The 15,687-nt window shown below is 40.3% G+C and overlaps 1 protein-coding gene across 2 annotated transcripts in view; it reads left to right on the top strand.

Moving 5' to 3' along the window:
• Nucleotides 1-15,687, top strand: part of BPTF (bromodomain PHD finger transcription factor) — a 3,500,764-nt gene that overhangs the window by 2,393,682 nt on the left and 1,091,395 nt on the right. For both annotated transcript variants that reach the window (XM_044085088.1, XM_044085087.1), the window contains one exon: nucleotides 15,055-15,178. In XM_044085088.1, coding sequence (XP_043941023.1) covers nucleotides 15,055-15,178 — 124 coding nt within the window. The remainder of the gene's footprint in view (nucleotides 1-15,054; nucleotides 15,179-15,687) is intronic.

Raw genomic sequence — 15,687 nt, 5'->3', positions numbered from 1 at the left:
TCAAAATGTGGACAGGTCTGCCTCCTCTCAAGGTGTCTTCAGACCTTCCTCTTCTTTTTCCATCAAGGCTTTCACTAAGTCTAAAGCAGCCATGCATTCTAAGAGACAAGCTACACAGGGCCCATCTCCAGGCCCCATGCCTAAAATACAGATGCTTAAAATGGCTGAGGATTTAATTACTCTTATCAGGGGTTCTCAACCCCCACCCGACAAAAGGCCCAGAGTGGAGGAAGAATCCCCCTCCTCTGATCAGGGCTCCATTATTTCAGAGCACTCTGATGATCAGGAACATTCTTACTCCCCTTTTGAAGACTCAGATGCAGAGGAGTTCATTCCTTCTGTATCCCCCCCCAGAGGATTACTCATTTGGGGAAACTTTGCATACCTTAAGGGAACACTTCCACTGGGAAGGCCAAGATTATTCATATTCCAAGAAAAGGCTTAGAGAATTTCTCTTGCTATCTCAGCACAGGCCTCTGGCTATACCTCCAGTCTTGGACATCCTAGATGATGTTTACTCGGAGGCCTGCCTTAACCCGGGTTCCTTACCTCCAGCCCCAGTCAAGTCTGACAGGTACTACAGGGTTCCTGACTCACACCAATTTCTATACAAAAGCCATGCTGCTGACCCAGAAACCATCTTACAGGGACCCAAGGGAATTAAGGCCTCCACTGCTAAAAATCCATTACCTTCCGAGAGAGATTCCAGATCCTTAGAAAGGTGGGGAAAAAAGGTATATACCTCGGCTACCTTAACCATGAGGGCCTTAAACTGTCAGTTCCATATGCTAAAATACCAACAGTTTTTGTTATCACAATTGAAAAGTAAAATGTCACAACCTGAACAACCAGACTTAAAGGAGTTGCAGGATTTGATGCATAGTGCAGAACAAGTGGGTAAGCATATCTTACAATGTGGTTTTGATGCTCTAGAGGCCTCATGTAGAGCTGCTGTTACAGAATCAGTCATACGTAGACATGCCTGGCTCAAGGAACAATCCTTGCCAGATCATGTCAAAGCAAAATTACTAGATGCCCCTCTACAAAAGGATGTATTATTTGGTGCTAATGCTGAGGAGGTATTAAGGAAAATGGAGGAAAAGGCTAAATCAATGCAAAAAGATTTTCTACAGGTACAACCCCCACGTTTCAGTAGAAATTGGCCTTCCAAAAATTGGTCCTTTCCAGCCACGGACAGACCCCAAAGAGGTAGATACAGGCGCCCGAGGGGCAGAGGACAATCCCAAGGATCGTTTAGAGGCAGACAATGGCAAGCTCCTACACAAAGAGGTGGTGAGGATAACTCGCAACCATTCAGAAAGCAAGCCCAATGACTTTCCCCTTTGCATGCCAAGCAGGACTCAAATGGCAGCACCCTTAGGAGGAAAACTGGCCTTATTTTCAAAAAATTGGCATATTGTCACAAAAGACAAATCTGGACATTATAAACAGAGGCTACAGATTCCATTTTCACACCCTTCCAAAAATGAGAGGCATGCCAAACCTGCCACACAATCAAAGGGCAGAGGCACAAAGGCAAATTACAGATCTCATAGACATGAAAGCTATTCAAGAGGTACCTACGCACTAACAAGGTCAAGGTTTTTATTCCAGACTATTCCTGGTACCAAGGAAGGGAAAAGATTGGAGACCTATTTTGGACCTATCCATCCTAAACACATTTCTACTCGTACCAAAATTCAAGATGCTCACTCTACAGCAGCTTCTTCCCATGCTGGGCAAGGAGTCTTGGCTGGTAACATTGGACCTCAAGGAGGCATACCTGCATGTCCCAATCAGACAAAATTGCAGAAGATACCTCAGATTTCTTGCAGGTTCATTCCATTATCAATTCTCTGCATTGCCCTTTGGCTTATCTACTGCGCCCAGAGTATTCACGAAATGCCTGGCATCAGTAATTGCATACTGCAGACTTCATGGGATGCAAATATACCCCTATTTGGACGACTGCCTGATCCAAGCGGACAGCAAGCACATTCTTCTGAAACATCTGGCTTATGTAATAATGTTGTTGAACTCTCTGGGATACACAGTCAACAAAAAGAAATCAAGACTAATGCCCTCTCGGAAAATAATTTTCCTGGGTGCCAACTTGGACACAAACACCCAGATGGCCTACCTCACGCCAGAGAAGCAGGGGCAACTAACTCAATACTTCAGAGGACTAGCAAATTGCACCAGGCTGACTGCAAGGAAAATCCTGCAGGCTCTGGGATTCATGGCATCTTGCATCTTGCTAATCCCATGTGCAAAGCTGCATATGAGGAAACTTCAGTGGTACCTGAAAAACCTATGGTCTCAACACAGCCACAGTTTGGAAACAATAATACCACTAATTCCATGTCTTCAAAAGGAATTCCTGTGGTGGGCTCAAGCATGCCAAACAAACGCAGGTCTTCCATTCAGCAAGCCTCAAGCAAATCAAGTCATCACAACAGACGCCTCGGACTACGCCTGGGCGGCGCACATGACAGATCGGTGCATTCGGGCAAATGGTCCCAAAAGAAAAGCACCTTCACATCAATCAAAAGGAAATGCTAGCAGTAATAAATGCTATTATAGCTTTCAAAGACCTTCTGCAACCAGGTCAACTATTGATAAGAACGGACAACACCACAGTTATGTGGTACATAAACAAACAGGGAGGAACACATTCATACCCCCTATGCAGACTGGCCATGTCACTTTGGAACATGGCCATGGACTTACAAATCGAACTACAAGCACAGTACTTGCCAGGCAAGGAAAACACGCTGGCAGACAACCTAAGCAGAAATATGACAGATCCACACGAATGTAAGTTACATTCAAAAGTATTTACAGAGATAATCCAAGCATGGGGAAGGCCAGACATAGATCTCTTTGCCTCCCACAAAAATCACCAATTGACAAAATTCTGCTCAAGGATTTTCCATCCAAAGGCCTGGAGAGTGGACGCTCTCTCTTTCAGTTGGACATCAATGACAGTTTATGCCTTCCCACCTCTTCCTCTGCTGCCCAAAGTTCTATTGAAAACCAGAGCAGACAGACCAAAGATGATTCTCATCGCTCCAGACTGGCCAAGACAACACTGGTACCCACTCCTGAGGAGCCTGACTCATTCCCCACCATGGACCCTGCCTCTAATGCCTCTTCTCCTGACTCAGCACAGCTTCAAAACTCTTCACAGCCAGCTAAAAACACTCAACCTAGCCGCATGGAAGATTCCTTAGCATCACAGCAGACCCTACTCTCCAAGGAGGTGCAGGATGTCATTTTGGAGGCCAGAAGGCCGTCAACTAGAAAAGCTTACTCCGCAAAATGGAAACGGTTTTGTGTCTGGGATGAGAAAAAGGGCCAGGATCCTGGAAAGCTGAATTTACCTCAAATACTACAGTATCTAGCTGAGCTGCTAAGCAGTGGACTTTCATTCTCCTCCATCAAAATCCATGCCTCAGCCATTTCTGCAGAATACAACACTGATCCACCCTTATTCTCTCACCCTCTCTTAAGACAGTTCCTCAGAGGGGCTAAGAATCTAAAACCCCCAAGGAAGCAACCAATACCTGCTTGGGATCTCAATTTCATTCTGGAAAAACTGACCTTGCCTCCCTTTGAGCCAGCTGCCTCATCAGATTTGCAATACTTGTCCTGGAAAACAGCTTTCCTTCTGGCTGTTACCTCAGCTTGTAGAGTTTCAGAATTACAAGCTCTCATGGCTGTGCAGCCTTTTATCATCTTCCATCAGGACAGAGTCTCCATACGAACCAATCCGTCCTTTATGCCAAAAGTGGTATCCAGGGTAGCTTTGAATCAGGCCATACACTTACCTACCTTTTATCCTAATCCTCAAAACAAAGGGGAGAGATTACTACATTCCTTGGACATCCACAGACAACTGCGTTATTATTTGGACAGAACAAAGCCTTTCAGAAAATCAGAACAGCTCTTTGTGTCCTATGCTATAGGAGCTCAAGGGAAGCCAATTTCCAAACAGACAATCTCAAAATGGATAGCCCACTGCATACGTTTTTGCTATTCTTTTCATGGCAAAACTGTACCTACAGGCATCAGATCTCACTCCACAAGGGCCACAGCTACCTCTACAGCTTTCCTCAGAGGAGTTCCTACCAAAAATATTTTGTAAACAGCCACTTGGAGTTCTGTGCATACCTTCTCCAAGCACTACCACCTACCATTATACTCCAAAACTAGAGCAGGCTTTGCCACTGCAGTCTTGCAGGGCATCCTGGCTCCTCCTAGTTCCACCTAGTGCCCACCACCCCTTTCTTAGCTTTGGGATTCTACCCATCTGTTATGACTGCAGCTGTATGCACGATGAACATAGTACAGTTTTGTACCTACCATAAATGTAGATGTTCGAGTGCTAATACAGCTGCAGTCCAGGTTTCCCTCCCTCCTTCCCCTCTTGGGACAGGCCTGTTGGCTAACACCTCTTCATACAACCTGATTGGGGTATTCATTTATGGTGTATTTGCTTGCAACTACTGTATTTTGATTATATTGCACTGCATTATTACATAAATTTATGTATTGCCTTCCTTCTGGGGGCACCTGACATCTGGGGCAAGAAAAACTGAAGAAAATGGCATCAGCTGGTTCTTTTATACCCCTGTTGCACTGACGTCAGGGAAGAAGCGACGACAACTGACGCCGGACCTAGACTTTGGAATTCGGCCGACCGAGGACCCGCCTGACGGCAGGAGAACCCATCTGTTATGACTGCAGCTGTATTAGCACTCGAACATCTACATTTATGGAAGGTACAAAACTGTACTTTACTCTGCAGAAGGAAGCTACAACTTATTTTATGTGGTCAAGAGACATGTTCATTCATTATTAGGGCTCAAAGACTCTCTGAAAATGGGACTGCTTTCATTCAATAAGGAAGTCCACCATGTTAGCTCTAATTTTGCCCAGCACATTTCTTTTGCCTATGCTGATCTTTGCCAGGACAAACTAGGCAAACTTCCAGTTGCGCACTAAATTAAGTTAGACCCAGAGGTCAGACCAGTTATCAGACCAGCATGTAAAGTTCAACTAGCCATGCAGGACAGGGTCAAAGCCGAGTTAGACAAGATGGTGCGACAATGTGTAATTTGTCCCATGGAAACTCCAACAGACTGGGTATCTTCCATGGTGGTAGCTCATGAGAAAAGCTCAGATGACATCAGAATATGTATTGATCCACAAGATTTGAAAAAGCGTTAAAAAGACCTCATCATCCAATGCGCACAGTTGAAGAAGTCGCAGCCTTGATGCTAAATGCCATTATATTTTCTGTCTTAGATGCGAATAGTTCATTTTGGCAAATTCAGCTACACAAAAAGTCCTCACTCACTACATTCAGTATCCCATTTGGCAGGTACAAATTTTTGAGAATTCCATTTGGGATAAATTCTGCAAGTGAAGTCTTTCAGCATGCAATGGAGTAAATTTTTTTGGGTATCTTTGTGCTATTATAGTAGATGACATACCTGATAGGAGGTCATGATGAATCCAATCATGATAGAAACCTCAAAAAAGCACTAGAAAGGGCATATCAAGTGAATCTTAAGCTCAATGCACAGAAATGCAAATTCAGGCTACAGGAAGTTTATAAGAAAGGCAAACTTCTTTATTTTGCTGATACATTATCCAGATCAAAAAAAAAGAAGAAAAAACACCAAGTTCCACCACGCAGATAAAGCTGGAATTGCAAACGAAAGTCCAGAATAAAAATATAAATGTAATATCCGGCACCACAATGCTTTTGAACTCTTAAACTTTATTTAATATCACAGCGCTAGTATAGATGCTTTCACCCACTGAGGCTTTTTCAGGCAAATAGCTCAAATAAAGAACAGCCTTATATATATGGCCAGATGTTTAAAGTACAGTGCATTCTATATGGGTAAAAGTAATAGGAAGTTGAAAGATAGAATATTTGAACACCTCTCGGAAACAAAAAGAAAGTTAGAAACAAATGCAGTATATAGACATATATAAGAAATGGATGGCACACGTCTTTAGTTTTTTAATGCTGCATAATATTAATAAACATATAAGGGGGGGGTGATATACTTAATGATACTGAGGTACAAGAAAATAAATGGATTTTAAAGTTTAAAGCCCATCAGTTTCCAGGGCTAAATGATAATTTTACCCTAAAACCAACTTTAAAAGAAATAAGGAATGAAATATAATGTATATAAGATACATGAGTATACGATATGAGGAGTATTTGAGTTCTTATATGTATTTTTATATATTTTAAATGTGGTGTTCTCTTCAAATTGTTTTATTGAAGTCACACGGTATGAACAGATTTTGTATTTAAGTAAGACAGTTCTTTATTTGGGCTATTTGCCTGAAGAAGCCTCAGTGGGTGAAAGTATCTATACTGTGATATTAAGTAAAGTTTAAGAATTTAAGAGCATCGTGGTGCCGGCTGTGACATTTACCAGATCACCCAGAAATACCACTGAACAGAATGACAACCAAGGTTCTCAATCACTTGATGATTTTGAAGTCATGGAAGTGAGAAATTTTTCTTCCACAAGTCTTGCTGAGTTGAGGGATCACACAGCCACAGATCCAATTTTACAAATGCTCAACCACTTTATCAGTCAAGGATGGCCATCAAGGCAATCTAGTTTACCTCAAGAACTGCAACCGTATTTTCCATAAAGAGATGAGATCTTGTCTGACAAAGATATCATAATGAAAGGTCCAAAAGTAATTGTTCCAAAGTCCTTGCAACCAGATTACATTACTGTCTTGCATCGTGGTCACCCAGGAACAAAATCTGTCAAAAGAAGTGCGAAAGAAATGGGCCTTCTGTGTCAAGATATTGAGAGAGTACCATATTCTTGTTCAGTATGTAATAGTACAAAGCCTCATCAATATAAAGAACCTCTTCAGCTTAACCAGATTCCAGAACTACCTTGGTTGACAGTAGCCACTGATATCTTCCAATGGAATGGTCAGCATTATTTGGTGTTAGGAGACTCCTACTCCAGTTAGTTCTGAGATTGACTTACTTCCTAACCTAGCATCTAGTACTGTCATTACTAAGATGAAACATCATTTTTCTGTGCATGGAAGCCTGCACAAAGTTATTTCTGACAATGGCACGCAGTTTACAAGTCAACAGTTCAAAAGATTTGCAGAAGAATGGGACTTTACTCGTGTCACAAGTAGTCCAGAGTACCCCATGTCAAATGGTTTGGCAGAACGTGAACACGCAGTTCAGAGTGCAAAACAGTTACTTGAGAAGTCAAAATGAGATAATAGTGATGTTTTCCTGAATCTCTTAAATCTCAGAAATGTTCCTTGTGATAAACATCTTGGTTCACCTGCCCAGAGACTTCTATCGAGACAAACCACATTACCAGTGAGTAGTCCATTGCTGGATCCATGTGCCAAGACCAACAAATCAGTGAAAGCCAATATGTTGAAGAAGTGCCTATCCTAGAAGTCCTACTACAGTAAAACCAGTACATCGCTGAATCCATTACGAGAGAGAGACGTGATAAGGATGCAAATGTCCAAAGATTATGCTCGGATTGGTGTCGTGAAGAATATTGGTCCAGAACTGAGGTCATACATTATAGAATCAGAAGGAGCCACTTTTAGGTGGAATTGGAAGCATTTGAGACCAGTGTCTGAGCCTATACCACAGCAAGTGGCCTGTGAGAGAGACTGTTTATCTCAAAGTGAGTTGTCCAGTGTTCCAGTTCCAGAAAACATTCCTGTTCCTGTGATGAATCCAGAAGTTCCTGATACAAGTTGTGCACTGCAGACTGCCCCTGTTCCTAAATCTAGCCCCAACTGTTATGTTACGAGATGTGGTCGAATCTCTAAATCCTGTAGCAGATATGAAGCAACTTGGATATGAACATTGTATTTTGTTGCTAATGTACATACCAATGCATTGCTTGTCTCTGATATTCTCTTGCATGAAGGGCAGTCTTTTTAAGAGGGAGGATGTAGATCAATATGTGTATATATACCTTTAAGAAGCTATCCAAGGGCTTGTACTATAGTGTAAATACTGAGCACGTGCGACCCTGACTGCCATCTTGTAGTTAGCTGTCAAGATGTGAACATGTGTGTATGTAAGCTCTGTTTGTTAGGTTGTTCTTATTCAAAAATGCTTCTATCCATCCTGATGTGTTTGTATATATTAAAGCATCTGAACGAAACCCCAAGCAGCCTTATTATCTGTAATTGAGACAAACGAGCGACAACAGTGTTCAAAGGTCTCCCCAGATTTTCTCTGTCTGGGTTACATTCAGTTCTCTGCATTATCCTTTTAGTTATATACAGCTCCAAGATTGCTTACACTGTGTCTTAGCTCTGGTGATAGGGTGATAGCTTATTGCAGACTGTTGAGCATTTGCAGTTTTTCTTATTTTGATGACTTGCTTATCTCTGCAGTCTTTTTGCCATGTGTCAGGAGTCCCTTACATAGGTTAAAAGTCTCCTCCTCAACCTGGAGTTTCAGATCAGCAGTCAGAAATCCTCCTTAATTCCTACACATAGAATAGTTTTTCTAAGATGCCTTTTAGATTTTTTCCTGCAAAAGGCATTCCTGACTCAAGCAAAAGTTGACCTGTAATCTAGAAGCATTCCTGAGTTTTTGCAATCAGTCTCAGACTTCAGCCAGAGAGTATCTCAGGATCCTAGCATTTATGTCATCTATGATAGTCATGATTCCTTGTGCCAGGTTCTTAAAAACTGTGTGGCTCCAACACTGTCACCCTCTGGAATTTCAAATTCCATTCTTGGGTTTTGTGAAGAGAGAAATGCTTTGGTGAAGAAACTGATTTCCATTAATTGAGGTCTCCCGTTCTCTCTCCAACCCCTGCTCAATCTCTTACAACAGACTCAGTGGGTTACTGTTTCAGTGGGGGTAAAACTGCAGGGTCTTTGAAACAAAACATTCTGCCCAAAGCACATAAATGTGAAAGAGATGTTAGCTGTGATTCATGGCATAGAATCTCTTCAACATCTATGATCCCCTGGACCTCTGCAGGTGGTTACAGACAACACCACAGCAATGTGGTACATAAACAGGGGGACTCCAGGCTTTACCCTCTGTACAGGCTGGCCAGGCTGTGATAGTTTGGGAGGTCACTCTGAAATATTGTTTAACCCTCCAAGCTTCATACATTCTTTTACACGAAAATGTAGTAGAAGCCAAGCTGAGCTGGACCTGATCCCGACCCTCAAAAGTGGAAATTGAACAAGGGGGTCTTCCAGGATTTGATCCAGTTGTGGGGCACACCTCAGAAAGTTCTGTTCACCTCCTTTAAAAACAGACAACAAAACAAATTCTGCACAAGGACACCTTGCATGCAGGCCTGGAAAATGGATGCTTTTTCATTCCTATGGTCAAGATTATTACTTTATGCTTATCCATCCTTTTCGTTTATTTCTAGGGTTAATTCTGAAGATTCAGAAGGACTCTCTAAATATTACCATGGTGACTCCCTTTTCACGCAGGCAACGGTGGTTCTCTTCCTGTATGGAATTGGCTAAAGGCAATTACCACAAACTTCCTCATAAATTGGCTCTAGTCACACAAGATGAGAGTTTGGTAAACCCCAGTCTAAAACATCTTCTACTGACGGCCGGATTATTCAGTTTTGATGCCATTTAGACAGCTTGTTTCTGATGAAGTGCAGCATATACTAAAGGAGACAAGAAAGCCTGCTGCTTGGAAATTGTATGTTGTTAAAATGGAAAAGATTTACTACTTGGTGCCAAACTAGTAACCAAGTACTTTTGAGGGACTCTGTACCACTAGTACTTAAATATTTGTATGAGTTACTCTCCTTTTGCCTTTCATATTCCTCTGTCAAGGTTCATCCTCTTCCTCTGGTCTAGCATTTCTTGAAAGGAATTTTACATGTCAGACTACCTAGGAAATAGGTGACACCTCCTTGAGATGTTAACTTCGTGTTAGAAAGTTAACTTTTTCCTCCTCTTTATTGACCTCATCTGGCTGATTTACAGTTCTTAACTTGGGAGATGGTTTTGCTTATTGCTCTGACATATGCAAGATAAGTATCTGAATTGCCAAGTGTTTCAGAGTTTACTTAGAAAACTGGGAAATTGATGGTTTATTTCAATCATATACAAAAAAAGTCAGGAAAAAATAATTTTTCATACTCTGGGTGTTTACAGGCAGCGCTGGTATCATCTTGACAGAACCAAATCCTGTAGAAGAGTCGCACACCTGTGTGTCTCCTGTAGTGGAGACAAAGACATGAGAATCTGTCAGAACATACCATTTCCAGTTGATTGTCCCTTGCTATTGCTAGTTATTCCCACTATGGTAAAACACTTCCAGGCAGGATCAAAGCACATTCTGTTAGAACCTTGTCTTCTTTAATGGCATACTGGAAAGGTATGGAATCTAGAAGCATTCTAAGGGTCCTCCTCTTACATACTTTTGCAAAGTATTACAAACTGGATTCCTTTTCCAGGTCCAGAACAGACTTTACTAGGTCCATTCTCCAGAGACTACTGGATTTTAATCATGCTTCCTCCCAGGTTGGGTGAACAATGTTAGCCTACCCATATAGCTAAAGACTACTGCCACAGTGATACTGATGAAGTACAGTTGTGAAGGTTGCATTGCCCATAACAGTGAATATTCAATTTAATCACCGCTGTAGTAACTGCACCCTTCCTCTGTCCCCCTTTTTTCTGTGTATAGTTGTATTTTTCATTAAAATCATACATTCCTAACTTTTTTTTTTCAGGATAGTAGGCTGTTTCCCTTGGGAGGGGCAAGAAAGTCCAGAGGGTTTTGGTTTTTGATAGCCAGGCTGCTGCTCTCTCCCTTTGGAGATCGAGCTACAGCAGCCTGGTGCATGTGTAGAGGAGAGTTGGAGACTCTGAAAGACTGGTTGGCCATTATATCCTTGATACGATATAACCCATAGAGCTTAAGGGTACTGCAACAGCAATTACTTCAAACATCTGCTGTTATTGTAAGTGCAACTTACACAGCTATACTTGTAGTTTGAGTGGTATACAACTTACTAATTATGTACAGGTGTGCATTTGTTAAAATGAAGTATAGGTATTAAAATTCCATATTAGTCAAAAACAGATTAATTTCATTTAGAGTTGTTTGCAATTGTGTGGTGTATGAAAGAGCTGTGCCACATGTCATTTTTTACAGTACAGGTGAAGTGTATCGCATGCAGTGGGTAAAATTTGACAGTAATATTGTTTCTAACCATCTTTCTGATCTCTAGGATTTCAGTGTTTTGCTTGGTAATCCACCTGTGTAATTCTGTTGTATTCATTGGAGATACTTCTTTCATTTAATTGGTGTATTTTGATGCCAGAGTTATGGATATTTGTATTATATGTGAGACCTGGATTGGTTTCTGTGATTCCACTGCGTAGGAGATGGATTAATATCAGCATGCTGCATTTATGTTCTTCAGTCGTTTGTTTAGCAGAAGTGTAAGGTTTTTCTTAGAGTGTGTGGGAAGAGATGATAATCATATCTGTTGGCTAGCATTCTTTAAAACAGATCACAAATAATTATATTTGTGATATTTACAAACATACTTTAGTTTGTGTGCTAGATAAGGTAATTTATGTTTCAAATGTGTCTTTAAGAAATCAGAATTTTAAACAGAATAACTCAGTTATTTATTGGTTTTGTTGCCAGTAGCTCATGTTCTGTAAACAGGTCCTGGTGCTGGAGGATCAGGATGGGATAAAGTTGTCAGCTTCCTGGATCTCTCTGGGAGAGATTGTGGTCCACTGTCACTGCATTGATACCTCTTTGAAGTGGCTAGAAAGAGCATATTTGTATATCATCTTCCACATGGACTTTTAACAGTTGTGTAAAAGGATTTGGAAAAAGTCTGCCTTTGAGAGTTTGTACTGTGACCTTTTATTCACTCAAAAATAAAGAAAGAATAAAGTTTATTTATTCCCACTCTCCTCTATTCTCACTAAAACCAATTCCCACTTCTACTATAAAGAAACTCCTTAGGAAACTAAAGCCATGTACAAACGCTCCTGATAACATCCCTTCTTACTTTCTCAGTATAGCTGCTGATGCAATTGTCTACCCCATTAGCATTTTAATTAATCGCTCTATACAAGAATGTATAGTACCTCAAATCTGGAAACATGCCTTTATCATACCCTTACATAAAGGTGGCAACAATAACAATGTAACCAATTTCCACCCAATCGCTATCCTGTCTCCCATTTCTAAACTCTTAGAAAAGTGTGTCCAACTTCAACTCCTACCACATCTCTTAGATAATAACCTCCTAACTCACTCACAATATGGATTCAGACCACATCATAGCACCATGACAGCCCTCCTCTCCTTCCTTGAAACTGTAAACAAAGCCCATGACTCTGGCCAAATTGTATCTACCCTACTTCCTGACCTCTCCAAGGCATTTGACACCATCTCACATAGCCTGCTTTTAACTAAACTTTCCGAACTTAACCTAGGTCCTTCCTCTTTGACTTGGTTCTCCAGCTACTTATCCAATAGATATCAAGCAGTAAAATGGAAGAAAGCCACCTCCTCATTTCTTAATACCCCTACCGGAGTTCTACAAGGCTCCATACTGGGTCCCCTTCTCTTCAATATATTTATAAATGATTTCCACAAATCTATCCCATTCTCAAATATCATCCAGTATGCAGATGATTCAACTATTATCGGCTCTGCCTCATCCATTCCCACACTTCTAAAACTTACACAAGATGCCTTTTCAACCACTGAGCAATGGATGAAAGATAATCACCTAGCTCTCAATGCTTCTAAAACCAAATTAATGGTATTTACCCCCACTAAAGCCACTCCTTTCAATATGAATACATTCTCAATTATGAGTCAAAATAACACACATCTGGAACTGGTGACAGGTACCAAATTACTTGGGGTCCAAATTGATAACCAACTAAAATTCAACTCCCACATACAACTAAATATCAAAAAAACCCACCAAAAACTAGGTATGCTCTACCGACAAAATCATTACCTTACACCTGCAACTAAAATCACTCTTTCTACTTCCTTTCTCATCCCCTCCCTTCTCTATGGAGCTCCACTCCTAACTAATCTACAGTCCTCTGTAAAAAAACAACTCTCCTCCTGCTACAACAAAATTGCCAAGTTCGCTACTAGCCATAGGTCATCAACCCACAACTGTCTCTCTCTCCAAAAACTAAAATGGCTAGAGCTACCTAATCATCTAACCTACACACAATTAACTCTCGCCCACAAACTCATTCTCAACCCCTCCCTTTGTCCCTCACTTTCTTCTGCCTTTAAAATGCATCTGCCAAATAGAGTATTAAGATCTCATAATCAAAATCTATTAGAAGTACATAAACCAATTCATCCCCCTGGAAAAAAACTACTATCCTACGGCCCAGTACGCCTCTGGAACTCCCTTCCACCTTCCATTCGCACAATCCCTAACCATTTGATTTTCAAAAGATCTCTTCATTCGCACCTAGCATCCCAGTGGGAATGCTCATGCTCCCACCCCACATAATTAACTCTAGCTACCTCATCTTCCATCCTTCCCCTGCTTCTCCAGTAATTCTTCCTTTTTTCCCTAACACTCACACTCTGTTTCCTATGTAATTTGCAAAAATGTACTAGTCTGATATAATGTACTAGACTGCACTTCTTAAGTTTATGCATCATAATATGAATTTACTTCCACTATTACTTTGTAATGTTACTTTGTTAGTCTGTATCATCTATATGAGCCATCATAAGTATACAGAATTTCTAATGTATGCTGAACTTTTTTGTAATTATTTGCTTGAACTTTTTGCATTGTATAACTATCATTAATAACCTACTGTATTGAGATTGTTATGGAGCTTTTCTCCCCAGGACTCCATTGAAAACCGGTTCATTTTGGCCCAATGGACTATCCTGGTAAACCAACTGCAAATAAATAAATAAATAAATAAGTATGTGGTAATTTAAAAACAGTAATGTGTGTTTCTGTGTGTGTGAATTGACTTCATTTCAGTTTTTCCATAGGAGTACTGTCAGGCAGTCAGACCTATGAACTGCCCTTGTTTTGGAGAAATGTTCCTATATTCAGGCCTGATTTACCTCTGCACAAGATGTCCCTATTTTTGGAGGTATGTCCCTGTTTTCAGGCTTGATTTACCCCATTCACACAATTTCTGAATCCCTCCTGATTACATAAGATTGTTGAAGCTGTCTAGTACATAGCAAACCACACTAACATACAAGTGGCAATAATAATTTAAAGAAAAAGGGCACACATCTATTTTTTGTAGCAAAAATAAATGATTTTTTTGTGGTAGAATTTTGTAATATAGTTCATTAAAGTCTATAGATTTTACACTGTGTCTCTGATAATGTGGTTATATTTTTCCATCATTTTTGTCACTGTTTTTTAAACACTTATTTCTGAGAAATATCTCACATTCCTGCTGGAAGCAGGAAGAGTTGTATGCTACTTGGTATTCATATTTTATGCTAAATAGATGTCCATATTTTTTTCTGGATGTTCCTACTTTTCAAAGGCCATCTTTGTTCCTTTTTTTCAATGTTTTCATGTTGAGAGGTGTAGAGGGATTGAATGTGCACATTCTGCAATGGGTCAGTACCCCAAATGAGTACCAGGACAGAATATTGCTTCTCTGTGACTGTGAACTAGTTTGTGTGAAATTGGAAAATATGTGAATGGGAATAAATATTTATGTACTTTTTTTGCATATCTTTCCCTTTGTGACTTCTGTTCTAGATGCATCTTTCTGCAGTATTTTTACAGGTTCTGCCCTAAACTAATTCGTCAGCCGCTCTGAAATAGTGCAGTTAGGGGAAGTGTCATTTTATAAACATTTTTGTCCTTAGTCACTATCCTTGACTGCTTCATGTTGTTCCATGTTTGCATTCTTTTGGTAGGATATTTTTGCAACTGAAAATAGATGTACTTCAGCTAGATTCACATTATTGTTTCTGCTTCCCCATGTTTTGACTTTGCTGTTTTCTTGCAGAGTGGAAAAAGAGAAAGCCCAGGCTGCTGATCAGCAGAATAAGTCTAGTGAACAGAAGAAAACTGAGGAGTTCAAAGCTCAGATGGAAACTCAACTTAAACAACAGAGACTGGCTGCTCAACAGGTGGGGTGAATTTGCTAGTCTCATTCATTAAATTGTGATTTTAATGATACATTAAAAATACGGAGTAGAACATTTTATTATATTAATTTTACAACTTGTATACAGTGTTATCTTATCAAGGTAAATGCTGTAAAAAGGTTCAATGATTGTTTAGAACAGGCAGATGTGCCTTATCTAATTATTTTTTTTAATGTGCAACCTTAACTTTTCAACTCAGCCAAATAAACCAGAATTACCACCACAACAAACCCAAGAAGAACTCTTGCATGGTTAAGGCAAACAGTCCAGTATGCTAATTTACATGTTTCAAGGCTTAGGTCACTGTAGTTCATGTCTTTTTTTAACAGAGCCAGGACCTCTGTTTACAGAAAGAAAAAACTGCAATGGCAGAAATTCACAAGGATGCAAATTGTTTTTTTGACCCATCTTGTATCTGAACTGTGATTAGAAATGTTTATTGGTTTATTGGCAAAAAGGTAGGGGGGAAAAAACAAATGCAGGAACAGATG

Source organism: Protopterus annectens, chromosome 10.part0 (genome assembly GCF_019279795.1).
Source record: "Protopterus annectens isolate FY-2018-M chromosome 10.part0, PAN1.0, whole genome shotgun sequence".
Classification (NCBI taxonomy): domain Eukaryota; kingdom Metazoa; phylum Chordata; order Ceratodontiformes; family Protopteridae; genus Protopterus; species Protopterus annectens.
The sequence above is the reverse complement of the archived record's forward strand: the minus strand, read 5'-3'. Positions and strand labels throughout refer to the sequence as shown.